This window comes from Ornithorhynchus anatinus, chromosome 7, assembly GCF_004115215.2.
Source record: "Ornithorhynchus anatinus isolate Pmale09 chromosome 7, mOrnAna1.pri.v4, whole genome shotgun sequence".
NCBI classification, from domain to species: Eukaryota; Metazoa; Chordata; class Mammalia; order Monotremata; family Ornithorhynchidae; genus Ornithorhynchus; species Ornithorhynchus anatinus.
The window spans coordinates 78,293,947-78,316,403 of record NC_041734.1 but is presented as its reverse complement, the minus strand read 5'-3'; the positions used below and the strand labels follow the sequence as shown (position 1 = coordinate 78,316,403).

The following is a 22,457-nucleotide window of genomic DNA, read 5'->3' as shown; positions in this document are numbered from 1 at the left end:
GGTTGTCCCACGTGAGGCTCACAGTCGATCCCCATTTTACAGATGAGATAACTGAGGCCCAGAGAAGTTAAGTGCCTTGCCCACAGTCACACAGCTGACAAGTGGCAGAGCCGGGAGTCGAACCCGCGACCTCTGCCTCCGAAGCCCAGGCTCTTTCCACTGAGCCACGCTGTGTTCACTGAGCCCTTCTGCGTGTAGAGCACTGTGCTAAGCGCCCGGGAAAGGACGGTAGTCTTCGTAGATGTGATCCTTGACCTCTAGAGGCTGACAGGCATGAAAATAAATGGCAGGTCGGGGAGGCGGGAGCGTATAAGGCTATGTTTGGTGGGGTGAGTGCTTTGGGGGGCTGGGGATGAGATGTGTCAAGTGAAGCAGTGTGACCTCGTGGGTAGAGCCCGGGCCTGGGAGTCAGAAGGACCTGGGTTCTAGTCTCAGCTCTGCCACTTGTCTGCTGTGTGACCTTGGGCAAGTCACTTCACAACTCTGGGCCTCAGTTACCTCATCTGGAAAACAGGGATTAAGACCGCGAATCCCATGTGGGAAAGGGACTGTGTCACTCATTCAATCGTATTTGTTGAGCATTTACTGTGCGCAGAGCACTGTACTAAGCACTCAGAAAGCACAGTACAGCTATAAAAAGAGACAATCCTGGCCCACGATGGGCTCGCAGTCTAACTGATGACCTTGTATCTGCCCCGGTGCGTAGAACAGTGCCTGGAACATAGGAAGCGCTTAATAAATACCACAGTTATTATTATTATCATCCACTGGACCACGCTGCTTCTCTGCACACAATGAGAGCTCAGTAAATACGATTGAATGAATGAATGAATGCGCAATTCCCTTCACTTCTCTGGGCTTCCGCTTCCTCATCTGTCAAATGGGGATTGGATATCCGCTCTCTCTCCCCTTTAGAGAGTGAGCCTCACGTGGAACGGGAGTTGTGTCTGACCTGATGCTCTTTTATCTCCCCCAGCGTTTAGTCCAGTACTTGCCCCACAGTAGCGCTTGACAAATTCCGTAATTGTAATTGTTATGATTATCATTCTATTTACGCCCACTTAACTCGTGGGGGAAGAGATCCCACTCAAACTGAACTGTTGGACGGTGTGATTTCAGGGGTGACGCTAGGTGCCGGGCACAGCCTGACCCAGGTGAAGGAAATCTTGGCCTCGGTGGTCTCGGAGCAGCCTAAGGAGAAGACGAAGACGTTCCGGGCCCTCCTGAAGCACTTGAGGACCCTGGCGGGACCACCCGTCAGAAACCTGGCCGTACGTTCCCTTCCGGGCCCGGAAATCGGGATACGATCGTTAATAATTACGGTATTGGTTAAGCGCTTACTATGTGCCAGGCACTGTACTGAGCGCTGGGGTGGATACGAGCAAATCGGGTTGGGCACAGTCCCTGTCCCACGTGGGGTTCACAGTCTGCACATTGGCATAGCGGATAGGGGACGGACCTGGGAGTCAGAAGGTCAAGGGTTTTCATCCCGGCTCTGCCACTTGTCTGCTGCGGGACCTTGGGCGAATCACTTCACTTCTCTGGGCCTCAGTTCCCTCATCTGCAAAATGGAGATTAAGACTGTGAGCCCTATTTGGAGACGGGGACCGTGTCCAGTCCGATCTACCCGATCTACCCTATCTCGTATCTCCCCCAGCCGTTAGTACGGTGACTGGCACGTAGTAAGCGCTTAACAAACACCATAATCATTATTATTATTGTTATTATGTCTGGATACGGTCCAGACGTCGGCCTCTGTCAGTGGGGTAGAGGGGAGCCGGGAAGCAGTGTGGCCTAATGGATAGAACCCGGGCCTGGGAGTCGCGGGGACCTGGGTTCTAATCCTGGCTCCGCCACATATCTGCTGTGTGACCTCGGGCAAGACGTTTCACTTCTCTGGGTCTCAGTTCCCTCATCTGGAAAATGGGGCCGCAGACTGAGAGCTCCATGTGGGACAGGGACTATGCCCAACCCAATTTGCTCCTAACCACCTTAGCGCTTAGTACAGTACCTGGCACATAGTAAATGCTTAACAAATACCATTATTATCGTTTTTTTAAGTGCCACAATTATTATTATTCTTATCATTATTATTATTACATCCGGTATTTTCACTTTAAATAATAGTAATAATGATGATGGTATCTGTTAAGCGCTTACTGTGTGCCAGGCACTGTTCTAAGTCCTAGGGTAGGTACAAGCTAATCAGGTTGTTCCACACGGGGCTCCCAGTCTTAAATCCCCATTTTCCAGATGAGGGAACTGAGGCACAGAGAAGTGAAGCGACTTGCCCCAGGTCACACAGCGGACAAGTGGCGGAGCCGGGATTAGAACCCACGACCCCTGACTCCCGAGCCCGGGCTCTTGCCACTGGTCTCCCTCCTCCTCAGCCCTTGTGATTTTTACCGACCCGAGCGGGGAACAGAACGGCTCCAGAGACGGCAAAGGGAAGAGTGGAGCTGCAAGGAGGACCCCTGAGGGAATGTTTTCATTTCTTCATACTGCCACAAAATGATGCGTCCGCACAATATGGGGTGGAATCTGCTAAATCCCCCTACTGGGAGACTGGTATTTCTGACCGAGCAGAGAGTTGTCAATCAGTCGGTCGGTCGATCGTATCTGTTGAACGCTTACTGCGTGCGGAGCCCCGTACTAAGCGCTTGGGAGAGTCCGATAGAAGAGTAGAATGCGTCTGTGTCTACTGTCCGGCCCACAGCGAGCTGTCGGTCTAGGGGAGATGGCAGAGGAGATAATGTGGACAGGAAGAGAGAGGAGGAGAAACGCCAGCGTTTGGGGTGAGGTAGGGAGGTGCTCACATTGTGTTAAACGAAGGGTTCAGCTGCCTCAGGACCCATCCAGAGTTTTCCGTGAGCCAAGGAAGAAAGCCAGCTTACCCTAGGAGGGTGTGCGTTTGCTTGGAGAAGTCACGCGGCTCAGTGGAAAGAGCCCGTGCTTGGGAGTCAGAGGTCCTGGGTTCGAATTCCTGCTCCGCCACTTTGCTGTGTGATCTTGGGCAAGTCACTTCACTTCTCTGGGCCTCAGTGACCTCATCTGCAAAAAATGGGGATTAAAAAATGTGAGCCCCACGTGGGACAATCTGATTATCCTGTATCGACCCCAGCGCTTAGCACGGTGCTCTGCACATAGTAAGCGCTTAACAAATACCGTTATCATTATTATTATTATTATTATTTGTGTGCAAATGTGTGCGTGTTTCATTCATTCGTTTGTATTTATTGAGTGCTTACTATGCGCAGAGCACTGTACTAAGCGCTTTCATGCTTTATACAGTCGCATTTATTCACCATTTACTGCGTGCAGAGCACTGTACTAAGCGCTTGGGAGAGCTTGTTCATTCATTCATTCATTCATTCAATTGGATTTTTTGAGCGCTTACTGGGCAGAGCGCTGTACTAAGTGCTTGGAGAATTCGTTCAGTCATTCATTCAGTCGTATTCACTGAGCGCTTACTGTGTGCCTAGCACCGTACGACGGGCTTGGGAGAGGACGGTAGAATACTAAACGGAAGACAACCCCACAACGAGCTTACGGTCTAGAGGGGGAGACTAAAATGAATAGAAATAAAGAAATGACGGATAAGGACGTAAGTGGTGTGGGCCTGGGAGGGGGGATGAAGAAAGGGAGCAAGTCCGGGCGATGCAGAAGGGAGTGGGAGAAGAGGAAAGGAGGGCGCAGTCAGGGAAGGCTTCCGTTTTTGTGTGTGGTTGTGTATGTTTGTGTTTGCGTGTGTGCGCACATTTGTGTAACCACCATGTTTTTTCCCAGACGTTAGGCGGGCACGTCGTAAGCAGGCCCAACTTTTCCGACCTGAATCCCATTCTCGCTGCCGGTGGGGCTCTGCTCCATCTCATCTCCCAAGGTAACAGCTTTCCTCCCGTGGGAAATTGGGCCCGGGGGGAGGGAAATTAATAATAATAATAATAATGATAATAATAATACTTGTTAAGCACTTCATTCATTCATTCAATCGTATTCATTGAACTCTTACTAAGTGCAGAGCACTGTACAAAGCCCTTGGAATGTACAATTGGGCAACAGAGAGAGACAATCCCTGCCCTACAGTGGGCTCACAGTCTAAACCGGGGAGGCAGACGGCAAAACAGAACAGAACGAAACACTGTAGTTTTAAGCACTGGGGCAGATCCAAGCTGATCAGGTTGGACCCAGTCCCTGTCCCGCATGGGGCTCGCGGTCTTCCTCCCCAATTTCCAGATGAGGGAACGGAGGCCCAGAGAAGCTAAGCCACCCGCCCGCGCTCACACGGCAGACGCGGCGGAGCCGGGATGAGAACCCAGTTCCTTCAGCCTCCCGGGCCTGGGCTCTAAATCTCCGGGTGTGACGTCATTATTGCTTGGCACCTAGCCAGCACGGAACCAATATTCCCATTACGACGATTATAATTATTATTAATCAGCTGGGTTGGTTTTTTTCTTCCTGCAGGAGGGGAGAGGCAGCTCCCGCTGGACGGCCCTTTCCTGTCCAGATCTCCGAGTGCTGACCTCGAGCCCGGAGAGATCGTCGTCTCAGTTCACATCCCCTTCTCCACAAAGGTAAGGGCCCCGGGGTGAGGTGAGGGGTCAGAGGGCACGGCGGCGTCCCGGGGGTCTACGCTGCCGACGCTTGGGCCGTCGGGAAGCCTCACATTTTCCTTTTTGTATTTCTTAAGCATTTACTATTCACTCTGCCAGGAACTGTTCATTCATTCAGTTGTTTTTATTAATAATAGTAATAATAATAATAACGTTGGTATTTGTTAAGCGCTTACTATGTGCAGAGCACTGTTCTAAGCGCTGGGGCAGATACAGGGTCATCAGTTGTCCCACGCGAGGCTCACGGTCTTCATCCCCATTTTGCAGATGAGGTCACCGAGGCACAGAGAAGTTAAGTGACTTGCCCACAGTCACACGGCTGAGAGGTGGCAGAGCGTGATGGTATTTGTTAAGCGCTTACTATGTGCAGAGCGCTGTTCTAAGCGCTGGGGAGGTTACAAGGTGATCAGCTTGTCCCACGTGAGACTCACAGTCTTATTCTGTCTTAGAATGGGGATTAGGACTGTGAACCCCACTTGGGACAACCTGATCACCTTGTATCTCCCCCAGTGCTTAGAACAGCGCTCTGCACATAGTAAGCGCTTAACAAATGCTATTATTATCATTATTAATAATGTTGGTATTTGTTAAGCGCTCACTATGTGCAGAGCACTGTTCTAAGCGCTGGGGGAGATACAGGGTCATCAGTTGGTCCCACATGAGGCTCCCAGTCTTCATCCCCATTTGACAGATGAGGTCGCTGAGGCACAGAGAAGTGAAGTGACTCGCCCACAGTCACCCAGCTGCCGCGTGGCAGAGCCGGGATTCGAACCCATGACCTCTGACTCCCAAGCCCGAGCTCTTTCCACTGAACCAAGCCGTTAATCCCCATTTTACAGATGAGGTAACCGAGGCAAAGAGAAGTAAAGTGACTTGCCCACGGTGACGCCGCTAGAGCGGGGATTTGAACCCATGACCTCTGACTCCCCAGCCCTTGCTCTTTCCACTGAGCACTATACTAGCACTCTGGAGAGCCCAATTCAGCAATAAACAGACACATTCCCCACCCACAGTGAGCAAGCCCCGGGGGGGTAGACACAAGTAATCAGGTAGGCCGCTGTCCCTGTCCCACGTGGGGCTCACAGTCGCGTTCTCCAGGTTACAGATGAGGGAACTGAGGCACGGAGGAGAAAAGTGCCTTGCCCAAGGCTACGAGCCAATAGGCGGGAAGCCGGGATTAGAACCCAGGTCCTTCTGAGTCCCAGGCCGGGCTCTATCCACTAGGCCTTGCTGCCCTGCATTGTTAAAAGATGAGGGTTAGGGTGATTCCAGTCATCAGGATGAGGCAGCCTGGCCTAGTGGAAGAAGCAGGAGTTTAGTCTAGTCTCACCTTTGCCCCCGGGCAGCTGGATAACTTCAGTCAGGTCACTTGGCCTCCCTGTGCCTCAGTTTCCTCATCTGCCATATTCTGCTATATCATACTCTCCCGGGCACTTAGTACAGTGCTCTGAATACAGGAAGCGCTCAACAGATACCGCTGAGCGACGGACCGATAGGTTGTCGGAGGCGGGTAACGATACCTGCTCCCGGGGATATCGTCAGGAAAAAGACGCAGCAGCGTGGCTCAGTGGAAAGAGCACGGGCTTTGGAGTCAGAGGTCATGAGTTCGAATCCTGGCTCTGCCACTTGTCAGCTGTGTGACCGTGGGCGAGTCACTTAACTTCTCTGGGCCTCAGTTCCCTCATCTGTAAAATGGGGATTAAGACTGTGAGCCCCATGTGGGACGACCTGATTCCCCTGTGTCTACCCCGGCGCTTAGAACGGTGCTCGGCACATAGCGAGCGCTTAACAGATACCGACATTATTATTATTATTAAAAAATGAAATGATTGGTGTGAAACGGCTTAGAAAAAGAAAGTAGCACTCCACGGCGTTGCTTTTAAGATTAATTTTCTTCTTATTAATGATGATAATGAGGCCAGTTCAGTCAGCGGGAGCCGGTGCCCTGAAACCTCAAGACTGAAATCTGGTGGTGCTAAGAGCGGGGGTACCCCCGCCCCGCAGCTCCCTTTCGCCCTGAGAGCCATTTACCGAAATCCCATTATGCTTTCAGTCGGTCAGTCACATTTATTGAGCACTTACTGTTTGCAGAGCACTGTACTAAGCACTTGGCATAATGGCTAGAGCCGGGGCCTGGGAGTCAGAAGGTCATGGGTTCCAATCCCAGCTCCGCCATTTGTCTCCTGAGTGACCTTGAGCAAGTTACTTTACTTCTCTGGGTCTCAGTTCCCTCATCCGGAAAATGGGGAGTGAGACTGTGAGCCCCACGTGGGCCAGGGACTGTGTCCATCCCTATTTGCTTGAACCTACCCCAGCGCTTAGTACAGTGCCTGGCACAAAGTAAGTGCTTAAAAAATGCCATAATAATTATTTATATTGTTTGCCTCGTCTGTAAAATGGGGACGAAGACTGTGAGCCCCACGTGGAACAACCTGATCACCTTGTATCCCCCCCAGTGCTTAGAACAGAGCTTGGCACATAGTAAGCGCTTAACAAATTCATTCAATAGTATTTATTGAGCGCTTACTATGTGCAGAGCACTGTACTAAGCGCTTGGGATGAACAAGTCGGCAACAGATAGAGACGGTCCCTGCCGTTTGACGGGCTTACGGTCTAATCGGGGGAGACGGACGGACGAGAACAATGGCACTAAACAGCATCAAGGGGAAGAACATCTCGTAAAAACCGATGGCGACTAAATAGAATCAAGGCGATGTACAATTCATTAACAAAATAAATAGGGTGACGAAAATATATACAGTCGAGCGGACGAGTACGGTGCTGTGGGGATGGGAAGGGAGAGGTGGAGGAGCGGAGGGAAAAGGGGAAAATGAGGCTTTAGCTGCGGAGAGGTGAAGGGGGGATGGCAGAGGGAGTAGAGGGGGAAGAGGAGCTCGGTCTGGGAAGGCCTCTCGGAGGAGGTGATTTTTGAGTAAGGTTTTGAAGAGGGAAAGAGAATCAGTTTGGCGGAGGTGAGGAGGGAGGGTGTTCCGGGACCGCGGGAGGACGTGACCCGGGGGTCGACGGCGGGATGGGCGAGACCGAGGGACGGCGAGGAGGTGGGCGGCGGAGGAGCGGAGCGTGCGGGGTGGGCGGTAGAAAGAGAGAAGGGAGGAGAGGTAGGAAGGGGCAAGGTGATGGAGAGCCTCGAAGCCTAGAGTGAGGAGTTTTTGTTTGGAGCGGAGGTCGATAGGCAACCACTGGAGTTGTTTAAGAAGGGGAGTGACAGGCCCAGATCGTTTCTGCAGGAAGATGAGCCGGGCGGCGGAGTGAAGAATAGACCGGAGCGGGGCGAGAGAGGAGGAAGGGAGGTCAGAGAGAAGGCTGACACAGTAGTCTAGCCGGGACCTCATCACTATTATTATTGGGAGTCGTGCGTTCTAATCCCGGCTCCGCCACTTGTCAGCTGTGTGACTTTGGGCAAGTCACTTCACTTCTCTGGGCCTCAGTGACCTCATCTGAAAAATGGGGATGAAGACTGTGAGCCCCCCGTGGGACAACCTGATGACCTTGTATCTACCCCAGTGCTTAGTACAGTGCCTGGCACGTAGTAAGTGCTTAATAAATGCCATAATAATCATTAGTTGTAGTAGAAGTACAGTATAACATCCCTCCCAGGGTCACACCTCTGGGTTTCCAGTCGTCCACCCGTGTCGGCGATGGGAGGGAGAGGGAAGCGGAGGCCTGTCCGTTCCATCCCTAGCTTGGGCGGTGGCTAGCGAGGGACGGGCCATCCGCTACGAGTCAAAACTCCCCCGTGCTGGGCGGCAGCGGCCCGGGAGAGGGTCGAGGGAGGAGACTCGAGTTTACCGCGCGGAAGGCGGCGATGGTCAACCGCTTCCGGATTTTTCCCAAGAAAACTCTGTGGATCCTCTACGGGAACGATGGCAGACGGGGAGCGGGGCCTTCCGGGAGAGATGCGTCCGTGGTGTCGCTATGGGTCGGACGCGACTCGACGGCGTAAGACAAGGGAGTATAAAAATGTAACAGGCACAGTCCCTGTCCACAGTGAGTTTACAGTCCAGAGGGGGAGACAGACGTAAATATAAATGAAATGACAGATATGTTCCTAAGCGGTGTGGGGCTGGGTGGGGGGGACGAATAAAGGGAGCAAGTCGGGCCGACGCAGAAGGGAGTGGGAGAAGGAGAAAGGAGGGAAAGGAAGGCCTCTGGGAGGAGATGGGCCTTCAAGAAGACTTTGAAGACAGGGAGACTAGAGAGTCCGCTAAACTCCCTCCAGAAAGATCAGTCTGGACCTCAAGGGAGGTCTTCATTCATTCATTCATATCTATTGAGCGCCTACTCTGTGCAGAGCACTGTACTAAGTGCTTGGAAAGTCCATGATGTGTATATATCTATAATTCTATGTATTTATAATGGTGCTATTGATGCCTGTTCACTTGTTTTGATGTTCATCCCCACACACGTTCCCACTCCCGTGAACATTCATTCATTCCTTCGATCGTATTTATTGAGTGCTTACTGTGTGCAGAGCACCGTACTAAGCGCCTGGAGTGTACAATTCAGCAACAGATAGAGACATTCGCTGCCCAGTGACGGGCTCACAGTCTAATCGTGGTGAAGCGGCATGGCTCAGTGGAAAGAACGCGGGCTTGGGAGTCGGAGGTCGTGGGTTCTAATCCCAGCTCCGCCACTTGTCAGCTGTGTGACTGTGGGCAAGTCACTTCACTTTTCTGTGCCTCAGTTACCTCATCTGTAAAATGGGGTTGAAGATTTTGAACCCCATGTGGGATAACCTGATTATCTTGTAACCCCCAACGCTTAGAACAGTGCTTGGCACATAGTAAGCGCTTCCCGTTCAGACCGCGAGCCCGTTATCGGGCAGGGATTGTCTCTATCTGTTGCCGCACTGTACATTCCAATCACTTTGTACAGCGCTCTGCACACAGTAAGCGCTCAATAAATACGACTGAATGAATGAATTTGGCAACAGATAGAGACGATCCCTCCCCAACAACGAGGTCACAGTCTAGAAGGGCGGAGACAAACAACATAACAACCCCAGTGGACAGGCATCAGTTGCATCAGTCGGATTTTCTCTTTTTCTCTTTTTTTTCAGTGGGAATTTGTGGTGGGGCTCCGCCAGGCCCAGCGGCACGAGAACGCCTCCGCCATTGTCAATTTGGGCCTGAGGGTCCTGTTTGGCAAAGGCACGGACACTATTAAGGACCTGAAGCTTTTCTACGGCAACGTCGGCCCCTCCGTCTTGGCTGCACCCCAGTCCTGTCACCAGCTGCTTGGGAGGTGAGCTTCTCAGCTACTGTAAACTTCTCCTGCCCTCTAAATCAATCAGCGCTATTTATCGAACACTTTATTTCACCTCTAGACTGTAAGCTCGTTGAAGGCAGGGAATTTGTTTCTTTCATTCATTCATTCACTTTATTGAGCGCTTACTGTGTGCGGAGCACTGGACTAAGCGCGTGGAAAGTACAATTCGGCAACCGATAGAGACCATCCCTTCCCAACGACGGCCTCAAGGTCTAGAAGGCGGGAGACAGACAACGAGACAAAACAAGTAGACGGGCATCGCTAGCAACGAAATAGATAACTAGAATTATAGATATATTTACATCATTAATAAAATAAATGGAATAATAAATATGTGCAAATATACACCAGTGCTGTGGGGCAGGGAAGAGGAGAGAGCGGGGGGAGGGAGTCGGGACGACGGGGAGGGGAGGAGGAGCAGAGGGAAAGGGAGGGCTGAGTCTGGGAAGGCCTCCTGGAGGAGGTGAGCTCTCAGTAGGGCTTCGAAGGGGGGAAGAGAGCTAATTTGGCAGAGGTGAGGAGGGAGGGCTTTCCAGGCCAGAGGTAGGACGGGAGTCCGTGGCGGGACAAGTGAGAACGAGGCCCAGTGAGGGGTTTCTGGGTCGTTGTCACCTCTTCCCACCCTTTAAATCAATCAGTGCTATTTATTGAGCCCTTTCTTTCCCCCTCTAGACTGTAAGCTTGTTGTCCCCTTCTAGTCTCCATCTACACCCACTCCCTTGGAGAACTCATTCCCTCCCGTGGCTTCAGCTACCATCTCTGTGCAGACATCTCCTCCCCTGATCTCCCTCCCTCTCTCCAGGCTCACATCTCCTCCTGCCTTCAAGACATCTCTACTTGGATCTCCTTCTGTCACCTCAAACTTCTGTTTTGGACAGAACTCCTCATCTTCCCACCCGAACCCTGTCCTCTCTCTGACTTTCCCATCAAATACCGACATTATTATTATAATTATTATTACCTCTGGCCAGAAACACCCTCCCTCCTCAAATCCACCAGACAATGACTCTCCCCCTCTTCAAAGCCCTACTGAAGACTCACCTCCTCCAGGAGGCCTTCCCGGACTGAGCCCTCCTTTTCCTCAGCTCCCCCACCTCTGCGTCACCTCGACTCGTTCCCTTTGCACTTCCCCCTTCCCCCTTCTCCTCACCCCACAGCACTTTCTTCTTTCAATCGTATTTCTTAAGCGCTTACTATGTGCAGAGCACTGTACTAAGAGCTGGGGAGAGTGCAGTACAACAATAAACGGACACATTCCCTGCCCGCAACGAGTCTGTTAGAGTGTTAGTGGTTTCTTCAATGACACACGCACTCTCTCATCCCTCCCAGTCATGTTTCCTTTGAGGCACTTATGTATATAGGTATACACTTCCCCTCTTCCAAACCCTACTTAAAGCTCACCTCCTCCGAGAGGCCTTCCCAGACTGAGCTCCCCTTTTCCCTCTGCTCCCTCTACCCCCCCCTTCACCTCTCCGCAGCTAAACCCTCTTCTCCCCCCTCTCCCTCTGCTCCTACCCCTCTCCCTTCCCCTCCCCTCGGCTATATCTTCATCACCCTATTTATTTTGTTAATGAGATGTACATCGCCTCGATTCTATTTATCTGCTATTGTTTTAATGAGACGTTCATCCCCTCGATTCTATTTATTGCTCTTGTTCTCGTCTGTCCGTCTCCCCCGATTAGACCGTAAGCCCGTCAAAGGGCAGGGACCGTCTCTGTTACCGATTAGTACATTCCAAGTGTTTAGTCCAGTGCTCTGCACATAGTAAGCGCTCAATAAATACTACTGAATGAATGAATGAATTCTATTTATTTATACTGATGCATGTTTACTTGTATCGATGCCTGTCTCCTCACCCCCGGCCAGACTGTGAGCCCGTCATGGGCAGGGATTGTCTCTGTTGCTGAATTGTACTTTCTAAGCACACAGTTACAGTCCTCTGTGCCCAGTAAGTGCTCAATCAAGGCAACTGGATGAATTGAATGAATAAATGAAAGAGCACAGGACTGAAAGTCGGGACCCTTGGGTTCTAATCCTGGCCTGCCGTGTGACCTTGGGCAAATCCCTCTAGGCTGTCTGCTCGTTGTGGACAGGGAAGGTGTCTGTTATATTGTTCTATTTTACTCTCCCAAAGTAAGCGCTCAACAAATACCATTGACTGACTGACTTTAGTCGTACTTTCACAAGTGCGTAGTACACTTCATTTCACCTAGTGGGTACTCGGTAAACTCCAACACAGTATCAATCAGTTAATCGATCAATCAGTCAGTGGTATTTATTGAGCACTTACGATATGCAGACCTCTCTACTAATCACTTGGGAGAGTCCAGTACAACAGAATTAGTAGATAGTGGGCAGGGAATATGTCTGTTTGTACTGGAGTCTTCCAAGCGCTTAGTACAGTGCTTTGCACATAGTAAGTGCTCATAAATAGGATTGAATGAATGCCCGTAACGCGCTTAGAGTCTAGAGACGAGCTAGTTGTCTCCGGGATTTGAAAAAGACACCTCTGAGGTTCACCTATGGGGGTATGTGTGTGGCTGAAAAGGCCAGTGTGAGATCCACCACCAAAGCCACATTGGACCACAGAAAGTTGTTTCTCCTCCTCCTCCTCTTCCTCCTCCTCTTCCTACTACACGATTTCTATGACTACTAGACTATTACTTCTATTACATAACAATCAGCCCACACATTCCCCATCCCCGACGAGCTTACAGTCTAGAGGGGGAGGCAGACATTAGGAGAAATAAAGAAATTACAAAGCTGTACATAAGTGCTACCGAGACCATAACGACTCGTATCAGATTATCCGGCGCCGATGACTACTTATGTTAAATCTGCTTTTGTTCCTTTCTCCTAGGCGCTGGGATGATGAGATGTTGAACGAGGCCTGCAAACTGGTTCTGGATGAAATTTATATTCCCCCCACAGCTAAAGATGGAATGGTGAATTATAAGAGAACGCTCATCGTCAGCTTCCTCTTCAAATCCTACCTCAGAGTCCTCCGAGGCTTGAGCAGACTGGTAAATTGCGGCTCCAGATGATGACGGCATTGGCGTTGCTGATGCCTCAAAAATGACTCTTTTCAAGGGCCTTGTGACTTCGCTACTGCGAGGGTCATTCAGTGATGACGAGGCTTGTTCCCCTCCTGAATGAATGAATGAACGGTGGTACTTGTTAAGCTCCTACTATGTTCCAGACTGTACTGAGCGTTGGGTTGAGTACCTGGGTTCTAACCCCGGCTCCACCAATGTCTGCTGTGTGACCTTAATGATAATAATAATAATAATGATGGTATTTTTTTAAGCGCTTACTATGTGCAAAGCACTGTTCTAAGTGCTTGGGGGGGATACAAGGTGATCAGGTTCTCCCACGTGGGGCTCATTCTTAATCCCCATTTTCCAGATGAGGTCACTGAGGCACCGGAAGTGAAGTGTCTTGCCCAAAGTCACACGGCTGACAAGTGGCGGAGATGGGATCAGAACTCATGACTTTTGACTCCCAAGCCCCAGATCTTGCCACTGAGCCACGTTGCTTTTCAAGCCTTAGGCCAGTCACTCCATTTCTCTGTGCCTCAGTTACCTCATCTGGAAAATGGGGATTGAGACTGCGAGCCCCATGTGGGACGGGGACTGTGTCCAACCTGACTCACTTGTATCGACCCCAGAGCTTAGAAAAGTGCTTGGCACATAGGAAGCCCTTAACGAGTACCATCATTATTATTATTATTATTAAGTTGGACAAAATCCCTGTCCCACAGCGGGCTCCCAGTTTAATCCCCATTTTACAGATGAGGGAACTGAAGCTCGGAGAAGTGATTTGCCCAGGGTTACGCAGTAGACGAGTGGTAGAGCCAGGATTATTAATAATAATAATGATAATGTTGGCATTTGTTAAGCGCTTACTATGTGCAGAGCACCGTTCTAAGCGCTGGGGGAGATACGGGGTCATCGGGTCGTCCCACGTGAGGCTCACAGTTAATCCCCATTTTACAGATGAGGTAACTGAGGCCCAGAGAAGTGAAGCGACTCGCCCACAGTCACACAGCTGACAAGTGGCAGAGCCGGGATTCGAACCCACGACCTCTGTCTCCCAAGTCCCGGCTCTTGCCACTAGAGGGGGAGACAGACATTGATAAAATAAATAAAGTAGGGGTATGGACAGAAGTGGTGTGGGGCTGGGACGGAGGATAATAACGTCGGTAATGATGTTGGTATTTGTCAAGCGCCCACTCTGTGCCGAGCACTGTTCTAAGCGCCGGGGTAGACACAGGGGAATCAGGTCGTCCCACTTGGGGCTCACAGTCTTAATCCCCATTTTACAGATGAGGGAACTGAGGCACCGAGAAGTGAAGTGACTTGCCCAAAGTCACACGGCTGACAAGCGGCCGAGCAGGGATTCGAACCCATGACCTCTGAGAGGGAGCAAGTCAGGGCGATGCAGAGGGGAGGGGGAGAAGAAGAAAGGAGGGCGCAGTCAGGGAAGGCCTCCGGGAGGAGAAGGGCCTTCGATAAGGCTCTGAAGCCACGGAGAGGAATTGTCTGTGGGATCTGAGGAGGGAGGGCGTTCCAGGCCCGAGGCGGGACGTGGGCCGGGGGGTCGGGGATGAGACAGACGAGATGGAGGCCCGGTGAGAAGGTTGGCATTAGCAGAGCAGAGCGTGCGGGCCGGGATGGAGTAGGAGAGTAGCCGGGTGAGGTAGGAGGGGGCCGGGGGATTCGCCGCTTTCAAGCTAATGGTGAGCAGTTTCCGTCTGATGCAGAGTTGGCTGGGGAAGGGACCGCCCAGTGTCCACGTCCCTCCAGCCCCCCCAGACACCCGTTCACCCCAACTGACCCTTCCCTTCCGGCCGGGTTTTAACCCCCCGTCCCGCACCCCTCTCGCCCCTTCCTGACTAGGCCCTGCCCCCCTCTCGACCTTCGCCGGGCCCCCAGCAGCTCTCAAGTCCGTTCGGCTCAAGGCTCGGCTGCCGCCCGCGGGCCAGACACAGATCCGGCCACTGCAGGTTTCCCAAGACCCGCCCGCCTAACCTGGCTACCCCAGGGGGAGAGACGGGCCTGGGCCCCATCTGGTCATCCTGCATTCATTCGATCGTATTTATTTAACGGGCGCTTACTGTGAGCGGAGCACCGTACGAGCGCTTGGAAAGTACCATTACCTGCCCCAGGGCTTAGCGAAGTGCTTGCAATATTATGATTGCTCAGAGGAAAGAGCATGGGCTTTGGAGTCAGAGGTCACGGGTTCGAATCCCGGCTCGGCCACTTGTCAGCCGTGTGACTTCGGGCAAGTCACTTCACTTCTCGGTGCCTCAGTTCCCTCATCTGTAAAATGGGGATTAAGACCGTGAGCCCCACGTGGGACGGCCTGATCCCCCTGTGTCTCCCCCGGCGCTTAGAACAGTGCTCGGCACATAGTAGGCGCTTAACAAATACCAACATTATTATTATTATTATTATTATGTGCCATCGAGTCATTTCCGATTCATAGCGACTCCACGGATGTGCTTTCTCCAGAACGCCCAGTCCTCTGCCAGAATGCGCGACCTCTCTAACGGCTCTTCCGCTGTCGTCGTCAGGGTCGCTATCCATCTAGCCGGCGGGCTGCCTCTTCCACCTTTTGCCTGGACTTTTCCTAGCATTAGCGTCTTCTCCAGAGAATCAGTCTTCCTGATGATGTGTCCGAAATACGCCCATCTCAGTCGAGTCACTTGGCCTTCCAAAGACCGTGGCCGTATATTACACGCTTCATAAATATCGCTTGGCTTTCCCAAAAGAGAAACAGCCCTGTAGAACAGCCCTCTACTCTGTGAGACCTTCCCCGCTGGCTCCGCCACTCGTCTGCGGGGTGACCTCGGACGCGTCGCTTCACTCCTCTAGGCCTCAGTTTCCTCACCTGGAAAATGGGGTTTGAGTCAGTGAGCCCCACACGGGACAGGGACTGTGTCCGACACGATTTGCTTGGATAATGATAATAATAATGTTGGCATTTGTTAAGCCCTTACTATGTGCCAAGCACTGTTCTAAGCACTGGGGTAGATATGAGGTCATCAGGTTGTCCCACCTGGGGCTCACAGTCTTCATCCCCATTTTACAGGTGAGGGAACTGAGGCACAGAGAAGTTAAGTGACTTGCCCAAGGTTACACAGCTGACAAGTGGTGGAGCCAGGATTAGAACTCATGACCTCTGACTCCCAAGCCCGGGCTCTTTCTACTGAGCCGTGCTGCTTCTCTAAGCTGGATTCACCCCAGCGCTTAGTACAGTGCCTGGCACTGTTGTGTCTCCCCCCCCCCTTCTATCTCCCCGACTTCTAGACTGTGAGCCCACTGTGGGCAGGGATTTCCTCTCCTGGTCGCTGAATTATACGTTATTTCCGATTACAGGAAATTATACCAAGCGCTTAGTACAGTGCTCAATAAATACGATCGAATGAATGAATGGCACACAGTAAAGGCTTAACAATTACTACAATTGTCAGAGACGGTGGGCCTTCGGTCTCTTGTGCTTAGCGCAACGTTGGCTCCTAGGAAATGTTTAATTCTGCCTCATCCTGGCATTTGGATTTGCACTCTTTATTCACCCCTCCCTCGGCCTCATGGCAACTTGGGCCCATATCCGTCGTTTATTTTAATACCTGTTCCCCCCTGCTTCTAGACAAGAAACTCTTTGTGGGCAGAGATCGTGGCTACCGACTGTGTTATACTGCACTCTCCGGAGCGCTTAGTATACAGTAAGCGCTCAATCAGTGCCGTTAATCGATTGACTGGAATTCCATACCGTCATCTTTTCAGGATCCCCAGCAGTTTCCTGACATCGCGGAGAATTTCCAAAGTGCTCTGGATGACTTCCCCCTCAGAGTTCCCGAGGGTCTGCAGATGTACCAGGCAAGTAAACCGATTTCTACTTGCTATTAATTTCTACCGATGCGTCTGTCTGTGGCTGTATTGTACTCTCCCAAGCGCTTAGTACGGTGCTCTGCACTCAGTAAGCGCTCAATAAATACGATTGAATGAGTGAATGAATGAATTTCAAAAGGGAAACAGGAAGACAGCCGGAGTCAAGCTGGAGAGGACGTGAACAGCCTGTTATTAGAGTTGTAGCTTTTGTTTTTCCCTCCGATACCGCTACTAATAATAATATTAGGAATAATCATCATCAATGCACGGTATTTACTGAGCCCTTACTATGTGCAGAGCACTGTACTAAGCACTTGGGAGAGGAAAATACGACAAAGTTAGCACATTCCGTGCCCACAGAGAGCTCACAGTCTAGACTTCGAGCTTGTCGTAGGCAGGAATGTGTCCGTCTGTTGTTATATGGTCCTCTCCCGAGCGCTTAGTACAGTGCTTTGCACACAGTAAGCGCTCAATAAGTACGATTGAATGAATGAGTGAATGAATAGAGGGGGAGACAGGCAGTAATATAAATCTTAGGATATAGAATTTAAAGATGGGTACTGAACAGTGGCGGAGTCGGAGTCGGGGTGAATACTTAGCGCTTAGAGCAGTGCTCGGCACCTAGTAAGCGCTTAACAAATGCCACCGTCATCATCATCAAATGTCCGAAGGTCACAGATCGAAATGAACAGACAACGCAGAAGGGAGAGGGAGCCGGGGAAAAGAGGGCTTTGTGCGGGAAAAGCATGTGGCGGAGAGGTGTGACGTTATAAATGAATGAGTAAATGAATGAATTTACACCCCAGTGGGAGAGGAAGACACAAAAAGGAGCAGACGTAAAAAGAAGATATAAAAAGAAGAGAAGCAGGTTTGGCCCAGTGGATAGATCTCGGGCCTGGGGGTCAAAATAATAATAATAATGATGGTATTTTTTAAGCTCTTATTCTGTACCAAGCACTGTTCTGAGCACTGGGATAGATACAAGGTAATCAGGTTGTCTCTCATGGGGCTCACAGTCTTAATCCCCATTTTACAGATGAGATAAATGAGGCACAGAGAAGTGAAGTGACTTGCCCAAAGTCACACAGCTGACATGTGGCGGAGCTGGGATTAGAACCCATGACCTTCTGAATCCCAGGCCCGGGCTCTTTCCACTAAGCCACAAAAGGAACTGGGTTCTAATCCCGGCTCTGCCGCATGTCTGCTGTGTGACCTTGGGCCGCTCACTTTACTTCTCTGTCCCCCAGTTCCCTCATCTGTAAAATGGGGATGAAGACTGTGAGCCCCACGTGGGACAACCTGATGACCCTGTATCTCCCCCAGCGCTTAGAACAGTGCGTGGCACAGAGTAAGCGCTTAACAAATACCATCATTATTATTATTATACAAGTTAATCAGGGTGGACAAAGTCCCTGTCCCATTTGAAGCTCACAGTCTTCATCCCCATTTTCCAGATGAGGTAACCAAGGTCCAGGGAAGTGAAGTGACTTGCCCGAGATCACACAGCAGACAAGGGGCGGGGGCGGGATTAGAACCCAGGTCCTGCTGGCTCCTAGGCTCCTACGCTGTAGGCCGGCGGGCTCTTTTCCAAGAACCCGGTGATCTCGGTGGCTAAAATCATTTGCTTTGTCCTTCGTCAGTGTGTGGACCCCCAGAAGGCCCCTCAAGATCCCATCGGCCATCCGGTCATGCACCAGTCGGGCCTCAAACACGCCACGGGGGAAGCCATCTTCTCTGACGACATCCCCGTCGGCGACCGAGAGCTGGCCCTGGCCCTGGTGACCAGCTCCAGGGCCCACGCCAGGATCACGTAAGTGCTGCCATGTTTCTACAAATCAGTTGCGCGCCTTCGTCTTCGCTTTCCTCTGGACGCCATTTAAAAATAATGATGGTACTTGTTAAGCGCTTACTATGAGCCAAGCACTGTTCTGTGCACTGGGGGAGATACGAGGTGATCAGGTCGTCCCACGTGGGGCTCCCGGTCTTCATCCCCGTTTTACAGATGGGGTCACTGAGGCCCAGAAAAGTAAAGTGACTTGGCCAAGGTCACCCAGCAGATAAGTGGCGGAGCTGGGATTAAATAAAATAAGTAATTGGTGGCATCTGTTCAGCGCTTACTATGTGCAAAGCACTGTTCTAAGCCCTGGGGGATACGAGGTGATCAGGTTGTCCCACGTGGGGCTCACAGTTTTCATCCCCAATTTACAGATGAGCTCACTGAGGCCCAGAGAAGTGAAGTGACTTGCCCAAAGTCACATAGCTGGCAAGCGGCGGAGCCGGGATTTGAACCCATGACCTCTGACTCCTAAGTCCGGGCTCTTTCCACTGAGCCACGCCGCCATGACCTTCTGACTCCCAGACCTGTGCTCTATCCACTATGCCATGCTGCCCCTGGTCCTTACGGGAGGAAATTAAAGATCATATTTGTAAGCAGTGAGAGCAGTGCTTACCTGAATAGAAATAACAATAATAATAACTGTGATTTTTGCTAAGCGCTTACTGTGTGCCTGGCACTGTACTAAGCACTGGGTGGATACCAGTAAATCGAGTTGGACCCGATCCCTGTCCCACGTGGGGCTCACGGTCTCAATCCCCATTTTAAAGATGAGGGAACTGAGGCCCAGAGAAGCGAAGTGACTTGCCCACGTTCACACAGCAGACAAGTGGCAGAGCCGGGATTAGAACCCATGACCTTTTGACTCCCAGGCCCCGGCTCTAAAGCAGCATGGCTCAGTGGAAAGAATCTGGGCTTGGGAGTCAGAGGTCATGGGTTCTAATCCCGGCTCTGCCACTTGTCAGCTGTGTGACTGTGGGCAAGTCACTTCGCTTCTCTGGGCCTCAGTTCCCTCATCTTTAAAATGGGGATTGAGACTGTGAGCCTCACGTGGGACAACCTGATTACCCAGTATCTACCCCAGCGCTTAGAACAGTACTCTGCACATAGTAGGCGCTTAACAAATACCAACATTATTATTACACCATGCTGCAATAGAAGTAAGAGATGCCGTCTCAAGTGCCCTCTTACCTTTCTCTTTCTTCGCCTGTCTTCTTCTCCCCTTATTGTTAGACTTAATTCCCTTTTTATAAGCCCTCCCCTCCTTTCCAGTTGCCAAATGTACGGTCAAGGTGGGGCGATTACGTGAATCAGTACTGGAGTTAGATCCCCTCATTTTCGATTTCGTGCCCTGACCCACATCATTATTATTTTGCCAAGAGCTTACGACGTGCTGAAACTGGGGTAGATCCAGAGTCGTCAGGCCGACCCCCGTCCTAGTGCCGCACGGGGCCTACAAGGGAGGGAGGGACGGAGACCAGGGATCGGCTGCCATTTTACAGATGAGGAAACTAAGGCCCAGAGAGGTCGCGATTCATTTCATCATTCATCCTGTAACTTAATAATGTTGGTATTTGTTAAGCGCTTACTATGTGCAGAGCACTGTTCTAAGCGCCGGGGGAGATACAGGGTCATCGGGTCGTCCCACGTGAGGCTCACAGTTAATCCCCATTTTACAGATGAGGTCACTGAGGCCCAGAGAAGTCAAGTGACTCGCCCACAGTCCCACAGCTGACGAGTGGCAGAGCCGGGAGTCGAACCCCTGACCTCTGACTCCGAAGCCCAGGCTCTTTCCACTGAGCCGCGCTGCTATCTGTTAGCCCTTACTATGTGCCAAGCACTGTATAAACAGCTGGGGTTGATACAAGATTCCTTCATTCATTCATCCGTATTTATTGAGCGCTTACTGTGTGCAGAGCACTGTACTAAGCGCTTGGAAAGTACAATTCGGCAACAGATAGAGACAATCCCTATCCAACGACGGGCTCACAGGCTAGAAGATCGTCAGGTTGGATGTCCCACGTGAGGATCACGGTTTAAGTAGAGGGAATAGAATTGAATCCCCATTTTACAGATGAGGGATCTGAGGCGCAGAACAGTTTAGTGACTTGCCCAAGGTCACGCAGCGGACAACGGGCAGAGCCGGGCTTAAAACCCGGGTCCTCCGTCTCCCAGACCCCGCGCTCTTTCCATGAGGCCGCGCTGTTTCGAACATGAGGTTTTTCTCCTCATCGACCTTCCAAAATTTCCTCCCAAGATCCATCGATGTGTCCGAGGCCCTGGGAATGCCGGGAGTGGTCACCGTGGTAACGGCTCAAGATGTTCCAGGGAAAAACGGCAGTGAAGACGAGAGATTCTTGGCCCAAGAAGAGGTATCGCTTGATTCCTCCATTTCTTCATTCGATCGGATTTACTGAGCGCTTAGCGTGTGCAGAACCCCGCGCTAAGCGCTCGGGAGCGTACAGAGGGGGGAGACAGACATCAATACAAATAAATAAATGACAGATAAAGACATAAATTGTGTGGGGCTGGGACGGGAGGGGATGAAGAACCGGACTAAGTCACGCAGAAGGGAGTGGGGGAAGGAGAAGGGGAAGAATCCCTGAGCCGGAGATATTAAATGACTTGCTCTGCTGATGGATTATTTTTAACATGAAGATCTGATGGTTCAACCTCTCATCATTTCGACCTCTTAATTTACAATAATCACTACCAGGATCGAATGGATTTCACATATGTTCATCCAGTCATTAGACGTTTTTCATTTGTTGGCCAATCGTCGGCTAAATCCATCATTATAATCAACTTAACTGTCCCTGTCCCACGTGGGGCTCACGGTCTCCATCCCCATTTTACAGATGAGGGAACCGGGTCCCAGAGAAGCGAAGCGACTTGCCCAAGGTCGCACAGCAGACACGTGGAGGAGCCGGGATTAGAACCCAGGACCTTCTGACTCCCAGGCCCGGGCTCTATCCGCTAGGCATGCTATATAGTATAACAGCGATGAAGGATTGGGTCCCTTTATTCACTCCACCCTCGGCCCCACAGCATTTGAATGTGCCTGATATATTGTACTCTCCCCAGTGCTCAGTACAGGGCTTAGTACTAGTCAGTCAGTTGTATTTATTGAGCAGTTACTGTGTGCAGAGCACTGTACTAAGCGCTTGGGAGAGTACAGTACAACAATAGACATTCCCTGCCCACAGCGAGTTTACAATCTAGAGGATTATAATAATAATAAAAACGATGGGATTCGTTAAGCGCTTACTGTGTGCCGAGCACTGTTCCAAGTGCTGGGGGAGATAGACGTTAATCGGGTCGTCCCCCATAATTGTTGGAGAAGCAACATGGCGTGGTGGCTAAAGCCCAGGCCTGGGAGTCAGAAGTCATGGGTTCTAATCCCGGCTCCGCCACTTGTCTTCTCTGCAATAATATAATTATGGTATCTGTTAAGGGTCGACTATGGGCGAAGCACTGTTCTAAGCGCTGGGATGGCTAGAAGGTAATCAGGTTGTCCCACGTGGGGCTCACAGTCTTAATCCCCATTTTACAGATGAGGTCACTGAGGCACAGAGAAGTGAAGCGCTTTGCCCAAGGTCACACAGCAGACGAGTGGCAGAGCCGGGATTAGAACCCATGTCCTCTGACCCCCAAGCTAGGACTTTTTACATTAAGCCACGCTGTTTCCACCTAACACTGGTTTAAGTGCTGGGGTAGATAGAAGTTAATCATGATTTGTATGGCTTGGGTGGACAGTGATTTTCTGTGGCTTGAGTGGAAGATTATTTTGTGAGATTTGAATTCAGATGGCTCATGAGAAGCAGTTTAGGG

At 51.0% G+C, this 22,457-nt stretch overlaps 1 protein-coding gene across 1 annotated transcript in view; it reads left to right on the top strand.

Moving 5' to 3' along the window:
- AOX1 (aldehyde oxidase 1) overlaps nucleotides 1–22,457 on the top strand; it is an 84,806-nt gene that overhangs the window by 30,793 nt on the left and 31,556 nt on the right. The window contains exons 11-18 of the mRNA XM_029069086.2: nucleotides 1,120–1,271; nucleotides 3,787–3,880; nucleotides 4,462–4,571; nucleotides 9,691–9,875; nucleotides 12,760–12,922; nucleotides 16,688–16,780; nucleotides 18,433–18,602; nucleotides 20,884–20,998. Coding sequence (XP_028924919.1) covers nucleotides 1,120–1,271; nucleotides 3,787–3,880; nucleotides 4,462–4,571; nucleotides 9,691–9,875; nucleotides 12,760–12,922; nucleotides 16,688–16,780; nucleotides 18,433–18,602; nucleotides 20,884–20,998 — 1,082 coding nt within the window. The remainder of the gene's footprint in view (nucleotides 1–1,119; nucleotides 1,272–3,786; nucleotides 3,881–4,461; nucleotides 4,572–9,690; nucleotides 9,876–12,759; nucleotides 12,923–16,687; nucleotides 16,781–18,432; nucleotides 18,603–20,883; nucleotides 20,999–22,457) is intronic.